The sequence below is a fragment of the Atractosteus spatula genome, chromosome 14 (assembly GCF_055471065.1).
Source record: "Atractosteus spatula isolate fAtrSpa1 chromosome 14, fAtrSpa1.hap1, whole genome shotgun sequence".
NCBI lineage: Eukaryota > Metazoa > Chordata > Actinopteri > Semionotiformes > Lepisosteidae > Atractosteus > Atractosteus spatula.
The window spans coordinates 11,803,151-11,828,922 of NC_142719.1; the positions used below are offsets into that span (position 1 = coordinate 11,803,151).

General features: G+C 39.7%; 1 protein-coding gene across 2 annotated transcripts in view; it reads left to right on the top strand.

Annotated features, from left to right (window-relative positions):
- myom3 (myomesin 3) overlaps window positions 1-25,772 on the top strand; it is a 92,653-nt gene that overhangs the window by 14,620 nt on the left and 52,261 nt on the right. Inside the window, exons 2-7 of one of the 2 annotated variants that reach the window (XM_088932007.1) lie at window positions 2,603-2,707; window positions 11,516-11,660; window positions 12,321-12,478; window positions 21,842-21,937; window positions 22,433-22,521; window positions 23,329-23,373. In XM_088932007.1, coding sequence (XP_088788133.1) covers window positions 2,603-2,707; window positions 11,516-11,660; window positions 12,321-12,478; window positions 21,842-21,937; window positions 22,433-22,521; window positions 23,329-23,373 — 638 coding nt within the window. Of the gene's footprint in view, window positions 1-2,602; window positions 2,708-11,515; window positions 11,661-12,320; window positions 12,479-21,841; window positions 21,938-22,432; window positions 22,522-23,328; window positions 23,374-25,772 lie in introns of those variants that run through there. The other variant, XM_088932006.1, reaches the window with a different exon arrangement.

Consider the following 25,772-nt stretch of genomic DNA (forward strand, 5'->3'; position numbering starts at 1 on the left):
CTTACCTGTACTGGCACACATTTTATTAAATGAGATTTAATTTAAAAACCATATTAAAGGGGATTTCATGGTTTTGAAATCAGAATTCAGAGTAAGCTTACAGTAAATCATTATACAGAGATTACATTTGATTGCAATTTGGTTTGGTTTTTATCTGTACAGGACTCTGTATCATTCCTTCCTCTGGATCACAGTACAGGGGGATCTGTGCTTGTAGGAGGCACTGTCCTTGGGCTTTGACTTTTAAAAGAGTGGTGGTTTTAACCCCACTATCCTGACTGAACCAGACTCTATCTGGTGCAAAGCAAAGACATCTTAAAGCTGGTCCACACAACTCTGTAGGAGAATCAGGTGGGAACTGGTCAGAAACAGAACCAGCTGAACAACATCTGTGCTAAGAGTGCTTACAGGAAAGCGGTGTTAATAGTAAATGATCCCTCACATCCATTTCACTCCCAATTTGAGAAATTACCATCAAGACAATGTTTCAGAGTACAAAAGGTTGTAAAATAAAACATTAAGAAGTCATTAATACCAAGTGCCATTACTCTTTTAATTTCTGCTGCATGAGCCCCTTCAAAGCATTGCATTGACAACATACTGTATATACACGTATGTACTGTATGTAGCTCACTTGAATGCTACTGTATGTTTTTATACTGTATTGTGTGGTATTGTCATTTACAGTACATTACATTGATTGTATACATATGCAAAGTCCACTGGATGTTTTATGTGCTCTGTATATACAGTGTTTTCTAAGTGAGGCGCACAACAGCATAGATTCTGCTTCTGAAAGCCTGCCTCCCATTAAATCAATTGCTTTAGCGAATTCTCAGCTCACCATCTGATCTGCTGTACAGTGGTTCAGAATAGCTGATGTGATCACCCAGGTGAGGCTGTTCTTCATTGGTGGTTGAATTGAGTTTTTCCCTATATGTGGAGCACTTTGAGATCCTTTGGGGGGGGAAAAGTGTCTTGCAAAACTATTCAGGACTGTATAATGCTGTCTCATTTTGTTGGATTGCAAATAACATGTACGTGTTTGTCTAAAGTGGGGGGGGAAAAAATGAATTAAATCATGAATGCTCAAACTGCACACCTTTTATAGGTCAGAGAAGTTAACCGTCAGTAAAAAAACCCCAAAGAAAAATCAACTCAAGTATGGTGATTGCAGTCAATACTTGGTGATGGCACTTTCGGGAGCAATTGCAGTTGTGAGTCTCGCTGGATAAGTCTCCACCAATTTTCTCACACCAGGATGGTGCAATTTCTTTTCCATTCTTCCTTTAAACCGTACTCTCAAGTTCTGTCAAGTTGATTAGAGATTGTTGATGGACAGCAATTTCGTGTCTGGCCACGGATTTTCAGGCTCAAGTCAGAACTTTTCTGGGTTACTCAAGGACATTCACTTTCTTATTTCTAAGTCGCTCCCGTGTAGCTTTGGATCTGTGCTTTGTGTTATTGTCCTGCTAAAAAGTATGTTTTTATCCTGGTTTTAGGTCTCTAGCAGACCAAATCGGATTTTCCTCTAAGATTTGCCTTTGCTTTGCTCTGTCCGTTTTCCTGTCTTAAGAAGTTTTCCAGTCCCAGCTAATGAGAAGCAGCCCCAAAAACATAATGTTGCCACCACAAATCTCAGTGTCTTTGAAATTGTTTTTATATCCTTCTCCTGATTTGTGCCTTTTCTAAAATGTTATCCCTGAGTTGTTTTGAAAGCTTCTTCGTCTTCCTACTTGAATCCTCAATTGAGATCTTACCACTCAGTCTGCTACCTGACTGAAAAAGCTCACAGAGACAGGTGTATTCATTCTGAAATCATGTGAATAACCGCACACAGACAGGGGCCTTTCAACTAATGCTGTGACTTTTTATTGCTGTTTTGTGTACCTGAACTAATTTAGATTTACTTTAGCAAAGGGGGTGAATACTTAAGCAGTCAGTATATTTAGTTTTTTTTCTTTTAAACATTCACTTTAAAACATTTGCATATTTAATTTGTAATTTAACAAATGGGACATTGTCGGAAGGGGGTGAATGCTTTTTCAAGGCATTTTAAATGTCAGCAACTATTATTTATAATTAAATGTTACACTGGTAAGTGTCAACAAAAGGGCAGCATGGTGGTGCCCATTACTTTCCAGGAATGACTCTGGCTCCCCCATGACACTGAATAGGGAGAAGATGAATGAATAAGAGATAAGATAAGATCACAATTTCTTGCATTAGGAATTCATATTTTCACCTACCCCAGCCTGCTCTTCATGAGATACACAGACAGGGAGAGAAGCTTGGGGTCAGAGCACAGGATCAGCCATTGTACAGCACCCCTGGAGTAGTTGGGGTTATGGGCCTTGCTCAGGGGCTCAACGAAGTAGAATTCCTCTGCCAGCCGTGGGATTTGAACCAGCAACCTTCCAGCCACAGGCACAGATCCTTAGCCACAGTGCCACCACTCCATCCACTTATTTTGATAAGTGTCAAAAATACAGTGGAGGGTATTGTGTTATGACCGGGTTCTTCTGAGTGTGTACACAATCAAAAGAACTTGTGTTCTGGTTTCTCCTGCACTGAGTGCTTTCTCATGTGTTTTACCCAACAGTGATGAGGAGGTCACATACCAAGAATTGCACCCCTTCGTGTCCCCTGAGGTCATGTCTATGAAGGAACTTCTGAACTTTGGTGCATCCTCTCGCTCAAAGCCCTGGTAGGTGAGAATGAGACAACAGAGAACTTATTGTAGTGGTACTTGCTTTGTGGTCATCTGTGACTGCAGTAGCCATAAGCCATTAGTTTCCCAAAAGAAACTTGAAGTCTACATGGACCAAATACTGTTGTAACTCTGTATGTTTTCTCATTGTGTTACTGTGTTGTACAGTACCTACACTTTGTCTTCACTCTGGTAATGCTGTTCATGCTGTTCACATGATACCATACAATACACTTTTTCTAAAGAGATTTAAGACGGGAAGTCTGGGCACAGAGGTAATATGTAGGGGATAAAACACTGGGCACAAAATGGAGCCGATGGAAGCAAAACACCAGTACCTGCAAGCCTGGCTTTGTGTTTCCTGCATGCCCTGATACATATGTTCATTTGGAAGGCTAAAGTGAATGCCATGGATGCAGGCAATGATGTACAGTAAACTAGATGTTTTCAGTTTGGCAGTGCCTATTTTCATATTGCAGGGCTTTTCATTACTCACATGTGAGTCTTTAAAACTGCTCAACTGCAGAAAAAGGTTCCTGTATCTCCGTCTCATTGCTGTGAGTGATTTGAGATCTGTCAGCCAACAGAACAGAGTGAGCAATGGCTTCTGTACAATGTGTCTGATTTTTTTTTCTTTCCCATATACCAAAAGGCATATTTTAAATCTCAACGCCTGCAGTAAAAGAGTAAGTAAAGAGTAAACAGCTGACTCACTATTCACCTGCCTCCTTAGCAAAATCATGTCTCAGCGCTTTGGTAATGACAGGGCACACAGAGTAGACGACTGGGCATATTGTAAAGTGCAAGAATCTCACTTCGCCATGGCTCAAATCCTATTACTTCACCACAGATTATATATTTTGTGAGGTGTACACCTTGTATACTTTTGGAAAAAAGCTAAGATTATAAAACCTCAATAGCTGCTGTCAACTTTTTTCCCCAGTTATTGCAGGACGTGTTCCACAATGCAGGCAGAAAACTTTTGTGCAGCATGATTTTACTTTATGCTTAATAATAATATAACATTAATGTTATGAAAGTATTAGAAACACCTCAACACATTAGTGCTGCTCTGAAGCTCATCCATCACACCATTAAGCTGTTTCTGAGCTCATTTTTTTTTTACATGCATCTCTTTGCATTTTTGCTCCAGAGAGATGTGAAAGGCATTGAAAACCAGACATTTTGCTGGAGAAATGGGTCATTTTTTTCCCCACCACAAGTGGAAGTACTTAAACCAAAAATAACTGGCTCTCTTCCCAAGGATTTAGATTTTTCCACAATAATAGATAGGCACTTCAGCTGAGCTTTTCTTACAGAAAGCAATTAAGACATTCTTAAGCCTATATTTTTTTGTAGTCTTGACCCTGGGGGATTTAGTTTTAATTAATTAAGGAATCGCTTTCTTCGTTTTCTTAAGCAGTGAGCCATCTATACTTGTGGAAACAAGACAGATGAGGCTCTCTTTGTGATCTACAGATATATGCGCTCAGGAGAATCGACATCCTTCAAATGTTGTGAGACTGGTAACAAATTCACTTCTGCAGCTGTTTAAACACACAACAAGGCATTTCTTTTCTGAGTTTCTTGGAGAGGTGATTGGCCAGCCTTACATATGGGTAACCAGTGGAAACAGGCTAGTCTGAGGCTAAATGACAGTGATAGATCTCTTGAAAAGCTTTACTACATATACAGTATGTATCAAAATAAAGCCTGCTATCTGAGTGAGGGCTTGATCTAGTCCAGCAATTGCCCACATAAGGCAGCACACAGGACTGGGCGTGTTGTTCTGGCCTTGCTGTACAGCTGTCACTCCTGAGGTTCGTCCTGGGAGTCAGGAGGGCTGTCAGGCAAGGGTGGCAGGTGTACCTCTCTGTGGCACTGTGAGTTAGTCATGGGATGAAGAGCTATGTCCCTGTGTTTCAGAAGGATGTGCATATGTCTTTTTCAGCTTCCCTGCAGGTAGGCCAAGCTTGCACAGCTCCGAAGTGACGAGGCATAAAGAGAAAACTAATTATTTTTCTGCAGCAGGAAATAATTTGGATAAAAAAGGAAGATGTGACTGTAATTTTAAAGGGTAAATCATTCATCTTCTCCAAGAGAAAGGTTTATCAGCAAGCTCCACGCTGAGGGAAAACTAACCTGTTTTTCTGAATGTGACCTAACCATTAGCTTTCTGTCTCAGGTCCTTTTATATTTGCTGAAGTTTGGGCATCTCCCTTCGTAGCATGTTTAGCCACAAATCAAATCTAAAGGATAACCTTTTCATTCCTCTAGCACCGAGCTTAACAAGGTCATACTCCTTTAAATCTTGCTTTTTATTCCTGTGTTCATCTTAAAATGCAGCTGATTCTGTGGGGTTGGAGGAGAGACTTGGTAGCGAAATGCACTCAGGGAGAGTGCAGCACAGCAGGTCACAATATTAAATCACCTCTACAGATTCAGAAGTGGATGATCTAATTTAACACCATTCACGAATTTCACTGGACTGGTGCCCATTGGCATTTTTTTTAAAGCAGAGGAGCCTCACTACCGTTTGTTTCAGTTCAGAAGGGAGCCAGCAGAAAAGTCTTAGTTACATCCTACTCACTGACAAGTGTCAAAACATTGTAGACTGACTGTAGTGTTACTGATCAAATGTGAAATTTGTGAAACAAAAGAATCCCATCGATAATTAAAAGCTGATTTAAGTGTGGGAACAAATGAACAGAATGAAAGATATACATCTGGCTGTTTTATGGACCCTTTGTAAAAACTTTGCCTACCTCTATCAAAAAGATGAATGTTTAACATGCTCAAGTTTTCCAAGGGTTAAGCCTGATTTTCTTTTCTGAGGTATTTCTGTTCAGATTTGCACTGCTTTAGAGGAGAGCTCTGGATCTTTGAAGGGTTTCCTGCTGACACTGAAATAGGAGGCAGAACAAATCATTAGCCTACTAGAATCAGGAGGACTGATATTTTTAGACATCTGGGCATGAAACGGGAGAAATGCAGATAAATGAAGCATCAGGGAAAACTGAATGAACCCTGCCAAGCTAGAGTGTACGGATCAGGACAGGTGTGAGAGGGCAGTGACTGCAGACAATATGGAGATTCTTGTCTGTACCACAGTTCCCAGAATTCTGGTCACCTGACCAGTTAAATACTTTTTCTCAGTACTGTAGCCAAAGTTGAACAAACTCACTCCCAAAAACACAATCACATCAGGACATTCAAATGCCCTTTTTAAAAAGGTGCCACCTTCTGCCTGTCCACACACAGCTGCATCACTAAGACCCAATAAAATCCTTTCAAAGTGGTGGTGCATATTCTGGTTAAACTGGAAATAGATGATGGTTTAATATTCCAAGAGATCTGTTCAATTCCCAGAAGAATTTGTCATTCTCAAATCACAAATCATTGTTGGGTCATATGAGTTTCTTATTTACATTTGAAATTCTAGGATGAAGAGTCTCACTGCTCTGCCTCTGACTTTCAGCATATTGTGCAGAAGGTGAGGTGAAAGCTCTGTGCTGCAGGAGTCACTCTGATACACATTATAAAAGAAAATGTCTCTGGTAAATTCTCATGTGATTGGGGGTGCTGGAATGTTGCTGATTGACAAGAATATGAATTCCAACCACTGTGGAAAAGGACTGGACAGGGAGACAGCATTATGTGAGATGACAAAGTGTAAAAACCACATCCAATTTCCAGTTTCAGTGCCATTTTCCACTAGTTGCCATGCCTTGATTTACATCATCTGATAACTATACCAGAGAAACCAGATCTTGTAGTCCATTGGGAAAATACTTTTGCCTCCACAAAACTTGAACCCCATTCCAGCAACCACACTGTGGCCAGACAATGTTGAATGACTAAAAATAAACTACAAGACTAGGTACAGTAGATGTAATCCTCCAGCAGATTTGTCTAGAGGGAAAGTACTGGATCAGATAGAAAGATGCTTCCCCTTCCACGTGAACGCAGAAATTACCGAATCCAACTCGGTTCAATCTCCCCTGGGAGCAGGGAGTAGAAGAGTCGGACTATTGAAACAGACACGTGGAAGCTGATCCGGTTATATTATGGAAAAGTGGGCCAAGAGACAGCTGAGAACCTGCATTCATCTGTTCATGTCTCTCTCGGTTTTCCAAGTCCATTATTGAAGTTTGCTAATTCAATAATGTTTTCAGATGGGCACATTTCCTTTCTGAGATAGTTAAAAGGTTGGATCGTTGATATATCTATAGGTAAAACCGCATCTTTTTGTATTCAGAGAAAGCAGGTCGGACTTGGACCAGTTCATTTTCTGCTCGGGAAGTATGCGGCAATTTTTGCAAATAACAAGGAAGGGAGTAATTGGGAGATCATAACAGGGTATCCACAGCACAGTGGGAGATGTGGGGCTGTCTGTTCTTTGATACCATTGAGGGCAAAAGAGGCAGATTGGCAGAGTGCTTATGCCAGTGAGATGGCAAACAGTAAGAGGGCCAGAGAGCACCCTTCAAGCATTTGAAAATAACATGTTTAACATCCTCTTGAATTCTCTCCTTAACCCCATGTGATCTTTTACCAGCAGAAACAATCCCACTCCATTCCAGCATCTAGACATTGCTGATGAGCATTTAGCATCCCTGGCAGCATTAACAATTTAGAGGACAAGACACCCGAGTTTTATCAAACCCATATAACCATCCATTATCTGATGGGCACTTACACCAGTATTTCAGGTAAGAATCACAGCAACCTGGAGCCAGTCCAGAAGATTAGAGAGCCAGAGAGCACTACAGCCTACATGGGACACCCTGGAAACCAGTGTCCTAGGGAAAAAAACCTAATTGGTTAGGAACAGGGGGCAAGGACTTGCCCAAAAAGGGGTTTGTTTGTTTTTTTTCAGCAGTATTGAAATAACACTATTAAAGTCTCTAGGAAAGGAATTCCTTTTTATCTGCATCATCTCAATTTGTCGGGGTCCCAGCTGATCCCCAAAAGTCAAAAAGGAGTTGCCTTTGCTCACACCCTGCAGTGCTGCTTTGAGCTCGGTCTGAAGAATCAGAGCACCCTGAGACTCTCCAAAAGCTGGAGTTTCTGTGTGAAATACCAGAACCATATCATTTTAATAAAAGGACCGAAGTACAGAATTAATTCAGATCTTCTGGGATTCAAACCAGGATCACTACTTGCAGCTGAAATATTTCTCTAAATGCATTTAGAAGTATAGTCTCCTTTTGATTGTTGAGTATTTCCCCTTTCATAACTGAATATTTTAATTGATCCCCCCAAATAATCTATTTACCTAAATCCTATTAGAGCAAATCAGCATGCAATCAAAACAGTTACAAAGCTGTAAAAAGATATAAAGTTACATATTGCTGAGTGCTATGAACAGAGTTTAGAATTCGACAGAAATACTTGTAGGTTGTGCAGCGAAGGTGACACATTATGGATGGATCACAGCCTCCACAGCTGCAGTCAGAACAGGTGGGTTTTGTGAAAATTGAAATGAAATAGTTCTTTTAGGGAAAATCAAATTCATTTCAGAAAGCTCTCTCCTTTGAATTATTCATCACAGCAAAAGCCTCCCAATATCACTTCAAAGGTACTAAGCAAACCTTATGACATTAAGAAGAGTTGGCTTTCGTTAATTTGATGTTGTTCCTGGCTAGTATTGCTACTGTATTAAACATAGTATTTACAGGCAGACTGGTGTAGTAGTTAGTTCAGTGGCTGATATTTGTCATTGATAATATCAAGAATTTGACAGTAATTGAAGTGATATCATCAGGACTTTGAATTCATTGACTCCCTTTATGTTGTGGCCTGGATATTTAAATGTGATGCTAGCAGGGTTGACTTTTATAAGGAGCCTATATTGAATGAGCTCAGCTGTGCCTGTAAAACATATCTTCCTCTTGTACAGGAGGCATCAAGCTGACATTTTCAAGGGTTATAAAGTCTATAAGTAGCTGATCGACCTATCTGATGATTTTTAAATACGCTTCTGCCCAAGACAAAATAGGGCATGTAACCTAGAATCGAGGGCGCCTTCAAAATCTGCCATTTAAAAAAGACCTTGAAAACGATGGAATATCACCATAGTCAGTGGATTCAAGAAAGCAAGAATGAAACCAGAACAAAACCCGAGATTACAGCCCCTGAGATCCAATGATAAAAGTCTCTGTGTGCTATCACGTTTATCCACACTAATGCCAGACGTATTATCCTGTCTGTGATCTGGGGCTGTGATCTGGCCAGCAGCAGCTCGAGACTCAGTTCCCCGGCCGTCTCATCTCCGCCTCGTGTTTGCGTTCAGATTATCCAGGTGGAGGGTCTGGATGTGGAGGCTGATTGATGGGCTGCTTTCCTGGCCTTCTGCTGCCCACTGTCCCTGCAAGTCAGCCTGCAGCTGTAATGAATACAAATGCTAGAGGATGTCGAGGCGCAGGAGGTCACCTCTCCAAATTACAGAAAAATGTCACATGAATATTTTCAATCTGGCAAATTGATTCCTAACACAGACTCCACACTTAAGCATGTCTGGCGAAATGTAGTTTGACGACTGCATTTACTATATATATATATTATTCCTGGTGTCACAAGAGCTGGAGATATCTATGAAAGATCTTCAGTAGGGAGTTACGGAATTCTCTTTTCATAAAATTGAAAATGGAAAATAATTATGAATATATAATATTAATGTAATCTATAGTTATATACTAATATGTAACATACTGATATATTGATGATATGTAATAAGTACAGAGCAAGAGTAAAAAACAATTAACCATAGTTTATTCACACAAGGACTAAAAATCTATGAAAGGTTATGAAAGTGAAAGAGAAAGCCATTTAGCTCTTATAGCTCGTTGACTGCTTGTACCTAATTGATCTGAGCATCTCTTTAGCCATGTAGAGAAAGAACCCGGGCTATCTCAACGTGGTTGGGGAGTGCGTTCCGGACTTCCACAACCATTTGTGTAAAGAGTGCCTCCCGTTCTCTGTGTTGAATGCACTTCTCTGTAGTTTCCACGGGTTCATCTCCCACTGTGAAGCACTGGACTTCTGAAGAATTCCAATGGGGTGACTGTGTGAATGCCTTTGACGTTTTTGATTATTTGCAACAGGTGCTTTTGCAGTCTCCTCTGTTCAAGTTCAAAAGATTCGACTCTTTTAGCTTGTCAGTAGTAGAATTTCATTCATTAAGAATTCGTTAAGAATCTAATGGGTTGCTCTTCTCTGTACTGATTTCAGAGCAACAATGTATTTTTGTTGAATGTCTACCAAAACTGTCAAAAGTATTCTACAGTAAGTGAGGTCTTACTATCTATTACTATTATTGTTACAGTTTTATTATAATTGTATTATAGCATTTTATATTTAAATTCTACATTTTTAGTTTTCATCCAATGATTTTGTCTGCTTTTCTATTGTTCCCACATCCTAGAAGATTAAAATGATGTCAATATAGTCAGTTAAGTATTTTTTGTAGCTCTGCTATCTGTATGTAGAACTTAACATAATACTTGTCTGGATTAAATGAAATCAGCCAGGTGTCTCCAAATTACCTCTTCTTGAATTGTCTTTGTTCCTTCTGTTTGCTAATACTCCTGAAATCTTGACTAGTTTACAAACTATATCAATTTAAGTTCAATTGGTAGAATATCATCAGTCTTTAGGGATCTTTTTTTTATCCTCTGTGCTTCTAGAAAATGTCCCTGTAAAATGTCTGCCTCTTCTATGCTAATATTTTTATATTTAGATCTCTGTTTGAAAGCAATTGTCTTTCTCTTTTGAGCGTGTTGTGACTATGCATCATTGATTTACAGTATGTTGGCCAAGGTGTAAGAAAGCTTACAAAAGACGGGAGGCTATTTGGACAATCTAGACATCATTGAGTGTACAAAGAGCTCCACACAGGCCAGAATGACTGTAATCTTGAGTGAGTCATCAGCACACAGAACCTTTGCATAAAATGTTAATGCCAAAGTGTTGTGTTCATTATGAGGGAGACAAAAATATATTTCAGTAACGGGGAAAAAAAGGTGAGATTAAATAAGAAGACTGGAACAAGACTTCATCTTTAATTGGATTCATGCTTTTGTGTTAACAGGGTATTCAGTCCTTCTAAGTGCAAATGGATGCCCCATTGAGTCACCTTATTTTCCAGGTCCCTAAAATACAATGCTGTAAAAAACACATGAAAAGTAAACCTAATGGCCCATAATCAGCATCACAGTAACATGCAGTTTAATTATGAGTGAGTGGAAGAAACGGGCATTGTAATCAGAAAGTCAAGGATGTTTTCAGGATACCCTTAACAGAAAGCAGGCATTCTGCTGAAATTTCTTTTCATGTTCATGCAAAAGATAATTTGATTTGATCCAATTCAATCTATCCCTTATTATCCCCCAGGGAAAATGTGTTTTATGGCAGGGTCCAATACAATAACAATAGACAAATACCACCAACTAAGGATACAGTACGACAGGGTTACAGGAAATAAGAGTTATTTGCCATTGTTGGAGAGAGATAATTGCTGAGGAGATGAAAGATTTCTTGAATCTATTTCCAATTACACCTGGGGATACAAAGACATTTCCCAGATTGGAGTAGTGCAAATTCACAATAGAGGGAGTGTGCCACACACTCCATTCTTGTCCTTCTTTAGACCCCTCAGCTTGTAGAGAACAGTTAGATTTGATTTGCCCCAATGATTCTGCTGATTATCCTCACTAATGTCCCCAAGCTATTACAGTTAAGAGTACGGATGTTGCCAAACTACAACACAACCAACAATCTTTTCATAAAATGTGCTGTGACCAGGGAGTACATGGCCACTGCAGAGGAGCAGCAGGAGAGGGAGAAGAGGACACTGTTCGGGAACGAGGTGGAGAAATTGGAGGTGACGGTCATCAGAGACCAGCGAATCATGAGGCGTAGAGTCGACCGGAAAGCCCTGCGCCGCAAGGTCTGTAGCAGTTCCTGCTCTGAGTAAACATGGGCAGCTGCTCCATTTTCCTGAAGGCCATGTGAGGGTCCCCTGGTCTGAGAGATTTATTTATCCATACGTTTTTTCCTTTTTATACCTAACATTTAAAACAACAGACATTACTGGCCCGATTTCCTCAAGGAGGCATTTTGGAGTTGGCATATTAGTAATGTCTCCTGTTGCTGCACTTGTTGATGGTGGTGTATTCGCTGCAAATTAAAGCTGCTCTTAGCTTACCTCTCCACCTTGTTTTTTGTAAAAATATTATAAAGGGTTACTAATGTGGTTAATGAAGTATGATACACCCATGGCTGTAAGCTTGTAGACATTTGGAAATCCATTTGCCCTAATTTAAGATAAAAAGAAGCTTTGAAGTGGAGGACAGGGTTGAAAGTTGTTATTTGAATGTCAAGTGCTTTATTGTTTGGAGAACAAAAAAACAGTGGTGTTTTATTAAGCCTGAAAGGTTACAGACGCAGTATTAATAAAAATAAATGTACCTCAGCTGTTTGAAAGTCCAGAGATGGTTCTATGTTTCTTTATGGTTTGTTCAGTCGGGTGTATAATAGAGTTTCTTAGAACAAGATTATGGTTCATTAATTCGCTAATAACATTTGAATGCACACTATACCATCCCAGGCACAGGAGAAGGCCATGGTCCAGAAGAACTTTCTGGAGATGAGGAAGATGCGACCCCCTGACTTCCTCATCCCCCTGCGCAGCCATTCGGTCTGGGAGCAGATGGATGTGAAGCTGTCCTGCACTGTCCAGGGCTACCCAGAGCCAGAGGTCACATGGTGAGAATCTGATCAGAAAACACCCTTCCTCTTTCCTGTGTTCTGTAGGAGCATGGCGTGTTACCCCTCCAAGGGAAGTTAGTGTTTTGTTTGTACGAATGAATTCAGACCTTTATTCTGGTGTCCTATCTTGTGACTCTTACTTCTGTCCCTCTAGTGGACAGGAGAGGTGAACGCAGGTCAGGGGAGAGACCCAAGTGTGAGGCACACATCACAGTAGGTGGGGAAAGTTGGATAAACCAGAGTCCAGGCATGAGTGTAGAAGGGGCCAAGCAGCAAGAGTGTGCACAATGATCACGTGCAGATTTGCCAGTACTTTGCTTCTGGTCTGTTCATCTAGTCTTGACAAGATTTCCAGTCCCTCTGGATGAGAAGCTGAACTAGAACATAATGCTGCCACCACAACACTTGGCTCTAGGGACGGTGCTCATTGAGTGGTGCACTTGTTACACTTTGTCAGATGTAACACTGCTTTTACACCAAAAGGCTCCAGCTTTGTTTTTGGACCACAACTCTTCTTGGTACTTGTTTGCAGTATCACTCATTTTCTGCAGACCACATGAAAGTTTTGAGATGTTTTTTTATTTCTCATTAACAATTGACATTGTTGACATATTCTCCCATCTCAACCACCAAACTCTGGAGCTCTTTCAAATTCACTGGTGGCCCACAGTTTCGTCCCCCTCCAATGTCCTCCTTATCCAGCTACACACAGGAGGGACAGCCTGATCTATGCAGTTTTTTGGGGATGCTATAAAAACCATTCCACTTCTCAATGATCAACATCACATGCTCCAAGATTACATTTGGTGTTTTTGAATTTACTCCCAATCTGTTATTTTACAACTTTTTCCCTGAAGTTGTTTAAAGAGCACCTTTCTCTTAAAGGTTGAATCCTTGCTTGAAAATAACTACCTGACTGACTGCCTTACATTTCACAATAAATACAGTACATCTCTCTACCTTACAGAGACGGATGTATTTATTGTGAAATCATGTGAGCCACTATTATTGCACACAGACAGAAACCAATCAACTAATTGGCTTGTTAAGTTAATTGTGTGTACTTAATTTAATTCAGAGAGTTTCAAAACGTATGTAATCAAGATTTTTTCTATTTTTTCATATCTGCTTACATCTTCCTCCTTTTTTCGATTTGAATGCGTGTAGATGGAAGTGCGTGTAACAGATTGTAACTGGTACTTCAAAGTGTCACGACTGCTGGCTTAAAAAGCAATAAAATGAGTAAACTGTGCAGGTTACATGTGGAAAGGACTGTACCTCTGTGGTTGACCTGTGCAGAGCATTCCCAGAAACAAAGAGAAGCACTTGCAAGGTAAATCTGTCCACCTGTGTTTCTCCTTAATAAAAGTAAGAATGTTATTTTAAATACTAATTACATATTTTAAGTTGAGGTGTGAGGTGCTTATTGTGAGTGATTTCCCATACAGGAAACATTGAAGAAAACCAAGGATTGTCTTTCTGTATTACACTATGTTTGAGGTAATATTCTCTCAGGATTTTGGGGAACTATTGGCAACCCCTTGAGAAACAATGAGATCTCTTCAAAAAGACTGACTTTTTGAAAACGCTCATGAATGTGTATGGGGAAATCATGATGCAGTGCAGCACATTCAATACAGCTGTTTTCAGCTTTTGTTAGCTCTTAGGAGAATGTAGCTCTTCCTTTTTTAACCATGTCCAGTGCTGATTTTGATTTTACCTCTGTCTTAAACTTATTTGTTAGGACATCTAAACAACCACATGAGTCTTCAATAAAAGCAGAGTAAATATCAATTGCTAAAAAGCATTTTTTTAAGATTATATGAATTTAGAGCAAATACTTATTGTATTATATACAATGATGATCTAAAAAGTATTCATTGATACATTTAGGAGAGGAAGTTTGGGTAAATTGTCTTGCTTAAGGGCTTCACCAGCAGCTTCTCATGTAGGATTTGAACCCAGGACACTCCTGCCCCATGAAGTGTGTGTAGTATTTGAATAGCTTAGTCTGTAGTATCTATTAAACATCATGCACTGACCAGCATTGCCAACTAGCAAACAACGTATATGTACTCAGTAGCACCCGCATCAGGATTCTTTCACTCTAAAGCTCTCCTGGATGTCCCCTGTATGAAGGGCAGACAAATGCTACAGCCTTTGCAACAGTGGCAGGAAGTGATTATTCTCAGAGGAGGCTGCCGGTCTAGGCAGGTATAGTGAATAAAGTTAATAATGCAGTGTTACCTGACATTAGGGAAAGTCCACACTAGAAAACTCTAGGGAACCCATTTAGACAGCCCTTTCTGCTAAACCATTTATACAGCTTCACGTCTTTGTCAGTGGTATTTTCCCAATCATACACGAACACAGATGCATCCTAAAATCTAGACGTGATGACGGGTCCCAGCACTTGTGTGTGCAGCTACACCTTTATCTTTGACCGTTTTTACCACTACGCAATGTGTTGAATCAGTGTTCAGTTTGTCTAATTTAAGAAACAATATTCATTCAGTGAAATGGATGAGTGAACAAATATAAAGTGCATACAACTATAATTTGTGCTGTGATTATTATTAGTGATTTCACTGCTGTCAGTCACTTCACTGATTTCTTTGCTTTTCTCAGTCTCACATCATACTCTTGTTAAATGTTGAAAATAAAAAATATATATAACAAGTTATCCTGGAATGCCCACCGCTTCTAAAATATATTTTACAATTCTTTTTTTTGTTGTTTTCCTAGTTAAGGTGACCTGCTGGCCATTGCCTATCTGGCACATCAATACATTGTGCCTTTAAAAATGAAGTAAAATGTAAGCTGAGCTAGAATAAATAATTCGAGTAAACAGCTGATAAGAGACTCAATTCACATTATTGAGATATATTCAGAAATAAATGAGGTCAGAGATAGTTCATAAAAGGCGAAAGAAAAATAATGAAAAACATTCTATGTGGCTTTTTTTGTATAAGAACATTATCTTCCTAAAAATAAGGAATAATTTAAAAAACATTTGAATTTCTGCAAAATAAACAGTGCAACTTAAACTTTGGGCACGAGTGGAAACTATACAGAAGTGTATATAAAACTGAAAACAAGAGGCATTTAATTACTCTAAAGGTGATGGGACTGTGAAATAAGCTACCCAGTCTCGTTGTTGAAGCTGATACCCAGGTTTCTATCAAGAAACAGCTGGTCTCAGTCAAGACCATTCAGCCTGTGTTTGCTTATTTAGCTGCCTGGAGATCATGCCAAGCTGTCTCTCAGAGGATCCAAGGTAATCAGCCTTATAAAGCATGGCTGTGGAGTTTGTTCAGATTCCCAGCCACCCTTTGAGTTCCAGTCTGCCTTAGATGAATATCCAGATCCCTGAGAGCAGAGAGTTCTTCCAGAGTGTGTCCACGGAGACTGTTCTCCAGGAATACATTATATGGCTGACAGGAGGCAGCCTCTGGCACAGGAAGAGATAGAGAAGAGAGTAGGCTCGTGTCAGAGAGAGGCGCTTCATTCTGAGCGAGAGTGTAGGAGTCGGGAACAAGCTGTATGTCTACGTGGTAGAAGTCCATTCACTGTGACAATTGAGGGAATGGCTAGATGTGGTCCTTGGATCTTCTCTCCATTCTCTTCATCCAAATTAGAGTCATGGGGGAGCCCGGGCCTATCCTGGAAACACCCCCAATGTAGTCTATGGATGCCAGACCATCTCCGGGCAAACAGACACAAACACTCACACTCACATCAGGGCCAGAAGCCACTCAACCTACAAGAATGTCTTTGGACTGTGGGAGGAAGTGGAAGGACTGTGGAAGGACTGTGCTGAGGCTTGCCCAGCAGCGCCTTTATTTCCTGAGGTGCCTCAAGCGATGGGGGATGCCAGTACCTGTGTTGGTGAACTTCTATAGCTGTACCATCGAGAGCGTCCTCACCAACGGGATCACTGTGTGGTACGGCAACACCTCTTCTTGAGAGAGAAAGGCACTGCAGAGAATGGTCAATATGGCCCAGAAGATTATCGGCTGTGGTCTCACCGAGATTAAACAGCTCTATGAGGGCCGCTGCCGTGGTAGAATTCTGGCCATCACAGAGGACAGTCACCACCCCGGGCATGAGCTCTTCATCCCACTGCCCTCAGGCAAGAGATATAAGAGCATATGGATACTTACCACTAGATTCTTTAATAGCTTCTATCCACAAGCAGTGCGATTGGTGAACACATTGAGCCATCCACCTTGGACCACACCTACACCATCACCATCTACCTCATTATAATTTCTTATTTATTGCACATCTCCAGTCATTGTTTACACGTCTGTATTGTTTACATTCAAACTGTCTACATGTTTACTTGTACATTGTCTACTGTTTGTTTGTATATTGTCTTGATGCACTGCCTGCACTTTGTGTTTTTACACTTTTACAATCAAGAGACTCTGTAAGTCAGAATTCCATTGTACCAGTGCATGTACCGGTTACATATGGCAATAAAGTTCAAGTTCAAGGAAAGTGGAGCACCAGGAGAAAACCTCACAAAAAGAACATATGAACTCCATACAGAAAGCACCCAAGGAACTGAAACCAGGGCCCCTGTGCTGCAAGGCAGCAATGCTAACTACTTTGTCATCGTGCAGCCCCTTGATCAGTTAGCAACAAAATAAGACAAACGGGCATAAAATGTAAAAAAAAATATTAACGGTATATGAAACATTTTCTATGATGATTATGGTAAATCCATTCATTTTTCTTCTCATATTTCTGTATTATTATTATACCTAAAATAATATTTATATTAAAATTATATGAAATAATTGTAAAGTGCCTTTCCAAACCCAAGGGTGCTCTACATAATGAAAAAAGGCAAAAACAAAACAATAAAATGTAAAAGAAGAAAAATGTTTTTGCAGATATACTGTAGGTCATTCTGATGTAGACCTTGATAACAAGGCATGTTTTAAGTTTGGATTTGAAGAGAGTCAAAAAAGTTGTCTCTTGTAGAGTGTGTAGACCTCTCGTAGAGTAATGCATTACTGCAGTTTAGAAACCATGTCAAGGATAACTCCAATATGGGCTCTTATTACTAATATCTAGAAAAATGTGAACCACAGGTCAACCTCAGTATGCTCAGTGCCCAGCAGTAGTCTATTCAATTTCTTGTCATGAAAGCAAAGAAAAAAACATTACTGTGTTTTGAAAGCATCCAGTGTGGATAAAAACAGAAATGTAGATAAATCCCAACCTACGCTGGCATTTTATTAAGGTCTTAGTTGTCAGAATTGAAAAATGGGAGGTCAGTAGTCCTGCTCAGAGAAAAGTCTAACTGACTAAAAAAGCAAGAGCTAGCTATGAGGTTTATGTTTCTATAATTATATGCAGTTAACCAATTCACCAAAACTCAGCTTTAGCTGGACACTTAGGTCATTTATTATTTATAACAAACTTCACTTTCTCATTAACTTTTTTTGCCTATTATACTTTTAGAGGTCTCTTACTGTACAGTTTCTAAGCTAAGCAGCTATTAACCTGTCACTCTGTTCTCTGGATTTCATTAACAACACTAAGGCACAACAGATTTTTTTCCTTGCAGTAATATTAGGACAGAATTTGTCGTTTTATGTAAGAGGATTAATAGCATCTTCGTTCTACTTTGAGGCAGCCCTGTCTCCTATGTTATGCTACTCATCAGTTAAACTGCAATGCACTAAAGGTACACTGGACCTCCCACAGTTTCACAGGTGACGCTAGAAGACATCAATAACAAGAATGAGCAGAGCATTTAGCATGTTGTTGCTTACTAAAGACCCATTTTTTCCAAACCACATCAGCAAAATTACCGATATGTCTTAAATAAAGCTCAGCGGGCTACAGCTTGCACTTAGAAATACAGTGCTTATGAAGGAAAGCAGTTCCTTAAAGCAGTCTCATACAGTCAAGTGAAGTGATGTTGAAGTCATCCATTCATCCATTTTCTAACCATTTTGTCCAGTAGAGTGTGGCATAACGTGGGGGCATGTTCAGTGTGGAGGCTGAGCCCTGGATTGAGGGTGACGCGTTGCCTTAGCAACCACATCTGTCCTGGCAACCACAGCTGTAGAGGTCTTTTAAGAACAAGCTGAGCACCTCCCTAGCAGGATGAGAAAAACCCCGCAAGGGGAGAACATTCCAGAAACAGTCCAAGAGGGGACTGTTATGAGAGCGTTTAGGCCTCATTTTTGCTTCTTTTTCTTTTCTCCTGTCCCGCTATGAGGATTCACACTCACCAGGGCAGATTGAGTTTTCTTTTGTTTTGGCCTCACGTTTTCCTTTTCTTTATGTCTGGACCCCGCTAAACAGGGATAGTCCCGGGCGAATCCTGCTGTTCCAAGCGGTCTTACTTTTCCTCCAGAAGGCACCCTCATAAATAGTGACAGTCCAGCAGCTGTTCCAAATGGTGCGTTTTTCTTTTTCCTTTTTTTTTGGTTCTTGCTAGCCTCACACCGGTGCCTCTTTACTGGTGTTTGCTGTGGCTCCTCTCACTCACCCATTGTTACCACAGGGTTGCAGTGGACTGGAAGCCTATACTGGTAAGTAATATGTACAAGGCAGGATACACCCTGGACGGGGCACCGGTCCATCACAGGCCTCACACAGATGCAACTCACACCAGGGCCATTTTTCCCAGAAGCCAATTAACCTACCTGTATGTTTGTGGACTCTGGGACGAAAATGGAACACCCAGAGGAAATGCACACTAACACGGGGAGAAAATACAAACTCCACTCAGACAATGCCCCAGGAATTGAACCCAAGCCCTCAAGCACTGCAAGGTATCAGTGCTAACCACTGCGCCACTGAGCTGCCCATCCTGAAACCGGTCTTGGCTTATTACTCACTATATCCTCACTCTTGAGAACATACAGTAGGATATATATTACCAGTTTTATTCAATAGAAACCTTGTTCGTCAGGCTGAAGTATACATGTTAAAGTACTGTCATTTGCAGTCTTTTGTTTTATGATTAAAGAACATTGCTCCTTGCTTGAGCAGTTACGGCCGCATAACCTTTCACTCCACTCTGTGATTTTTCGGTTGAATAAGCCTCTCAAGAACATTCCTCTTCTTCAACGTGCTCACATGAATGAGAATGGATTCCAAGTCACATTTGTCTCCAAAGCCCATTTTAGCCGCTATCTCGTTTTGACATGCATGTATGGCATCGGAAATCAAAATGAATTGCGCTGTGTGTAACTTGATGCCTCTGCGCTCTAACAAATGGAAAAAAGCCACAGCTATCTTAGGCTGCATGATGAAAAATCCAAGTGTCAAACAGAACAATGTTAAACAGTACAGGAACATTACCAAGGATGCCAAAGATGTTAAAATGCTAAAAAATGAGGGGATTTGTTTTTGGATGTGACACTACAGTATTGTTTCTGGCAGTACAGCACTGTCTGTGGCTGTACAGTATACTTCCTGGCACTAGCAGTACAGTATAGTTCCTGTCTGAGTTAGTATAGTATAGTTTCTGGCTTTCATAGTATAGTATACTTCCTGTACCAGCAGTACAGTATGGTTTCTAGTGTTAGCAATACAGTATACTTTCTGGTACCAGCAGTAGAGTATGGTTTCTAGCTTTTGGTACTATAGTATACTTCCTAGGACTGGCAGTACATTGTAGTTCCTTTCTGAGATAATACAGTATTGTTTCTGGCAGCAGCAGTACGGTATACTTTCCGGAGATGTAAGAACCTTATAATGCTTCACCTGAGCTAGTACAATATCATTTCTGGCTGTTGCAATGCAGTATAGTTCCTGTCTGAGGTAGTACAGTGTACAGTAGTTTCACATCTCTACCTGCTGTGCAGAGGGGTTGCTGCTGCAGAATGGGTGCTGTTTGTCACTCCAGTAAGCACTTCAGTGGTGCACCAGATGGTCCCTACCGATTTGTAAAGTGCTTCAAGGTACTTTAAAATGAAAACTGAACAGAAATGCATGAGGAACTGTGCTGATGTTCTACCAAAACAGCCATCATTGTGTTCAACTATCAATGTCTCAGGAAATTTCTGACAAAGCCATTGAAAAAAAATGCCTTGGTTATACAGTATGCTACTTTGGTCCTGAACAAAACAGCATTGTAAGTATGTGCAGTTCGTAACCAGGTCAGGCCGTAAGGAAAGAAACACATTAGAGTCACGCTTCTTATAAACATGTGCTGAGGTGTACTGTGTACTGTCCGCTTTCTCTTTGGGAACAGAAACGAATCGAACCTCAGGCCTTGGCAGTATCAGCTCTGTGCTGAAGCCTCCTGAGCTACCTACTGTACAAGAACAAATTGAGAAACAGTTTGTGAACACCCAGTATAATCATTGCAATTGAAATTTGTTGTCAAAACTGCTTTTTTACATGACCAAAAGTGTTTGTATTTACCACTTCGGTGTCTGAGACTCGATTGTTTATGAAGCAGAAAAAAAGAATAATTAAGAGTCTGTGTATGTGAAATAATATTTTAACTCATGTTAGCTTAGCACAATTAAGAGTGTAATTAGACACAGGTGGTTAAATAATTGGGTAAGTACTAAGCAGCTTGCAGACCTGTCTGATGTAATGGTCAGAAACATACAGGTTAGTGGGAATACCTCATGCTTCTGCTGAAATAGGGAATTCAGAGGTCCTCCAACAAAGAGTACTTGATGAACATCAGTCTGGAGAGGCAAACAAAACCATTTCTAAACCATCTGGAGTTCCAAACATTCACTGTTACACAATCTACAAATGAAAAATCACCCTGCTAAGATCTCCTTAAGAGCAACCTGGAAATTCACACAGCATGTCACAAAAACCCCCAAAGAACAATCTAAGGATCTGCAGGTCTCTCTCTTGCTGCTAATACTGTCAGTGTGCATGCCCCAAGCATCAGGAAGGACTGCCAGGGAATGTTCTTCATGAGAGGATAGCCAGGAAGAAACCACTGGTCTCTAAAGAGAATAGCGACACCTGTCTCAGATTCATTAAGAATTTCCTTCTCTTGATCCTTCCTTTTTCTCTTTCTTCCTTATTTCTGCCTGTTTTGTGCTCTGTTCCTGGATTGTTGATGGACACTAAATCATTTACCCAGAACTTAATTAACTAAGGTAAACCAAGGTAAACTTTTTAAATTCAAACCCCTACAGCTCAACAAATATCTCCTTGCTTTGACATTCCTGAAAACTGGAAATGTGTTACCCACTGTATCTAGATTCCTAAAGACATTTCATAACGATATACAAAAATGCCGCCCAACCTAGGGAGTTCACAAACTTTCTTGGCACTATACTTTAGTGGGGCAGTGGTTTTGAGAGCTTTAACTGACAGTCCCCTGAGCGTTAATCATTGACTGTGTTTGATCAGGTATAAGGATGGAATTCCATTACAAAGGTCCTCACTTCAGCCCTGGAAGCACAAGATACAGAAAATGTATGGTCTCCATACACTGGAGATCAAAAGGTAAGACAAGGTTCATACACTTTGTATTATGTTAAATGTCATAAAAATGATACAGTGCAATGTCACGTTAAAAGGTGGTTATGATAGATTATGACTATTGTTATATGACACTGTATCTTTAATGAGGGTGTTACTTGGGTTGTGGTGCTGTTTGCAAACAAAGCATCGTCAAAATTTTCTACCTGCTGATCTGACCTTTAATGCTTAGTTTTTAATGCATTAAAGGAACAAGAGGCATTAAATAGATCTGTTCCCCCGTAAAACCAAGCAGCCTTGGTTTTGTGACTAAGCAGACAAAATTGTGGCTTTTTATGTCATAATAAGATCACAAACAAAGAGAGAACTTTTTCATATAGTAAGTGACTAGGCAGCAGGCACAAAGGAACAGTAGGATAAAGTATGTAGGCTTACCAAGGCTCACAGAATTTCTCCATCATTGAAAAGGACTAATAGTGAAGAAATAAACAGACATTTTCATTTCTTTTTTTATTTCAGATGTACTCCTGACGATTCAGGGGAATACAGAATAGTGATCACAAGTTGCTTGGGCACAGCTTCCTCCTACGCTATGGTCTTTGTAAACTGTAAGGAAATTTATTTTTTTACATATATATTTCATATCCGTGAGGCAGGTAGCATCATTATAGGCAGACGTGGTGTTCTCTCCCCAACAAATGGATTTCAGCATTCACATTTTAACAGTTTTATCTAGGGGTCACGCTCATATTCAGCATCACTAACCAGTATCTCAGCAAGAGAAAAAAACATTTCCCTGCTAGATTTCTTGTTTTGGATTCTCAGTCTTAGGTGTCTGGAGGAGGGATGTCAAAACATTGACAAGCACTCCTGGATGATCATTGATATTATTTCCAAGTTTTTGCTTTTTTTCCTCTCTTTCATATTTCATTCTTTCATATCAAATTCCTCAAGGCAGCTCAACTAGTCCCTCATTTAAGTGTCATTTAAGCTTTAATTATTCAGAGACTTTAACGCATTTCTGTGGTGCCCTACTGTTTTCTGACTATGTTTTAATGTGAGGCTGAGATATGATTTCTCAAAGGAAATAGAAAAGCAGGAGTCTCTGTTTAACTGACAAGATCTATCAGCCATATTGGCTGCAAGCAATATGCCTCTTATGCCCTTTTATTAAGAAAAAGATAGTTTCCAATTAAAGAACAAAATAACTAATTGGCCTTCTTTGAAACATTGTAAATGGACAATAACAGTGACATCTACTGAAAAGGGTAAATCCACGATAACAGTGTATTTCTGAGACAATCTTCATACTCTTCTTTAGCATGTATACTTAAAAAAAACTCTTTTCTTACTGTGAAAGGGAATATTTGATGTGCTTTGGATTAATGTGGCTCTTCTGGTTTTATTCATTTCAGCATGCCATGGTCCGCAGTCAGGATATGACCACACACAACGCCCAAGTAAGAATATCCTTTTAAATAAGAAAGTTCTGTACGGAAACTGAAACTGAAGAATGACTTTGTCTCTGGCTTTCCTTAAACCACTCAAAAGTCTTCACTTACTTCAAGTAAAATTTCAGAAGTAAAGAAGTAAATCACTGTTATTATTATTACTAATTGTAGTATACATTTCTTGATAATGATACACCCTTTGTGTCTATGACTAATAAATTACATTCAGTCTGTCAGTGGCAATTTTTATTGGAGGCACTTGCAAATAATTATCAAAAGATAGATACTTTATTAATCCCATAAGTGCAGTGCAACAATCAACAATCAACACAGAACAGCACAACATAATCATACAACAATAAAATAATACAATACGATAAATAGTCAGTGAGAAGTGCAATTAAAAATGGAATATAAAGAATTGCACACAATACAAAATATACAAAATAAACCAGAATGTAAAGTGCATAAAGAAAATGTATTGCACAGTATAGATATATTGCACAGTCCACAAGCATATTGCACAAGTGTAAATATATATTACACAATTATTGATAAATTGCCCAATCCACTTCCACATATTGCACACCAGTTGTAAACAGAGGATTCAGGTTTAGTCCCAAAACAGGTCAATTTTGCCCCTGCCCAGACACACAATGGATGAGTTGTAAAGTCTTATGGCAGTAGGCAAGACCTTGGTTGGATCAGCCTATTGCTGAACGTGCTCTTCACTCCCATAAGCATGTCATAAATGGGGTGGGAGACGTTGTCCATGATGGTCATTAATTTGGACACCATTCTCCAATCAGATCCAATGACAAAACTCGCTTTTTTTGATGAGCTTGTTCAAGCTTACAAAAGCTTACATTGCATTCTTATTGAATATCACAGAAAGGGCATATATGCAGGTGTCAGATGTCCTAGGCATTTTGATTTTAATGTTGAGGTTTACACCAGGCTGTATTAAAATTGGGATTTTGCTTTCATACTGTACATGTGATCGATATCAGATATCAGTAGAACAGGAAAGCACAATTTCACAGAACTAGATCAGCAGTAGTCCTAGACTTGCATTTCTACATTAAATTGTCCAGGATTTATGATATTTAGGGTTGGTGAGTTTACTGGAAAATATTCAGGTGTAATTTTGTTAGTATTTAATCAGACCTTACTGTGAATTAGGGATGCCCCTTGATTTCACCTCAACGGATTAACAGCCCATTCTCATTTGCAATAATGCCAATGTCAAAACAATCCTTCCACTCTGAGTGAATGCCACGTGGCACAGTGAACTTGGAAAACAAGCACATTAACGGAGACAAAACGCAAGGATAAAGCCCATTAGAAAATCGCAACCTTGGCAAATGCCAGTGTTGATCTAATGACTAAAATATCTTCAGATGCTAATCCTCCTTATTTTAATTTCTGCTGAAGAACATTCTAGTTATTAGCTGTTGCAAATGGAAATGAAGTCATGCAATAAAGAGCACAAGTGCTGCCAGAATACAAAATTGGATTATCCCTTTCTGGACAAAAAACAAGAGGTGCTTGCTGCACGAGTGACACCATTAATAGAAATAGAAAAGAAAGTAGATAGAAAAAGGTTTTGATTGAAATTATTTAGCCGCTTGTTATCTAGTTGTACTTTGATGCTTAAAAGGCACATCCAATCCCGGAAAAGGCAGTCAAAGTACATAGTGAAAGTCAATATGACCATAGGAATTTGTGCAATTTGATCACATTTGTGCAATGTCATATAGTAATTACTCATCATAATTGTATCTTCTGATATGCTTTAAAGAACAAGTGGTATTTTGACCTTTCTGTAGAAGTACTGTAAAACTAGGGCCTTCTGAATGGCTGAGCCAGAAAAGGAAGTCTCCTTGAACACAGGATGAGCCCTGTAGTCCAGGAATGGACCAGACTATGTTATTAGCTAGTCGCAATTCCTGTACAAAAAGCAAAGGATTAACTGAGCCCCAGGACTGGGCGTTGGATTCGGCTTGCTGGGCAAAAGTCACCCCTGTAAGACTGTAATGTTGTCTGTGAGAGCTTTATCATTTTTTTCTTTCAATACTAACTCTGCTGTGGGTGCAATAGGGTTCACAGTGAATAAAATGGCAGATGGCTATGACTGTGCACATTTCTGGAGGAAGAGGAACACAGTGCCCACCCTCCTCTTTTCTCATACATGATACTGGAGCTGAATATCAGATCCACCATCTGTATTTCCAAGTGTGAGATATAAAATATTGTATTAATTCAAATTTATGACTTGAATGATAAGTACAGTATTACTACCTGTTATGCGGTTGGTTCAACCACATTAAGTGTTTATCTGGAAGGTTGCCAAAGCTCCATATGTAGCTTAAACCTAATATAAAGGCACATAAAAGTGCTGACAATAT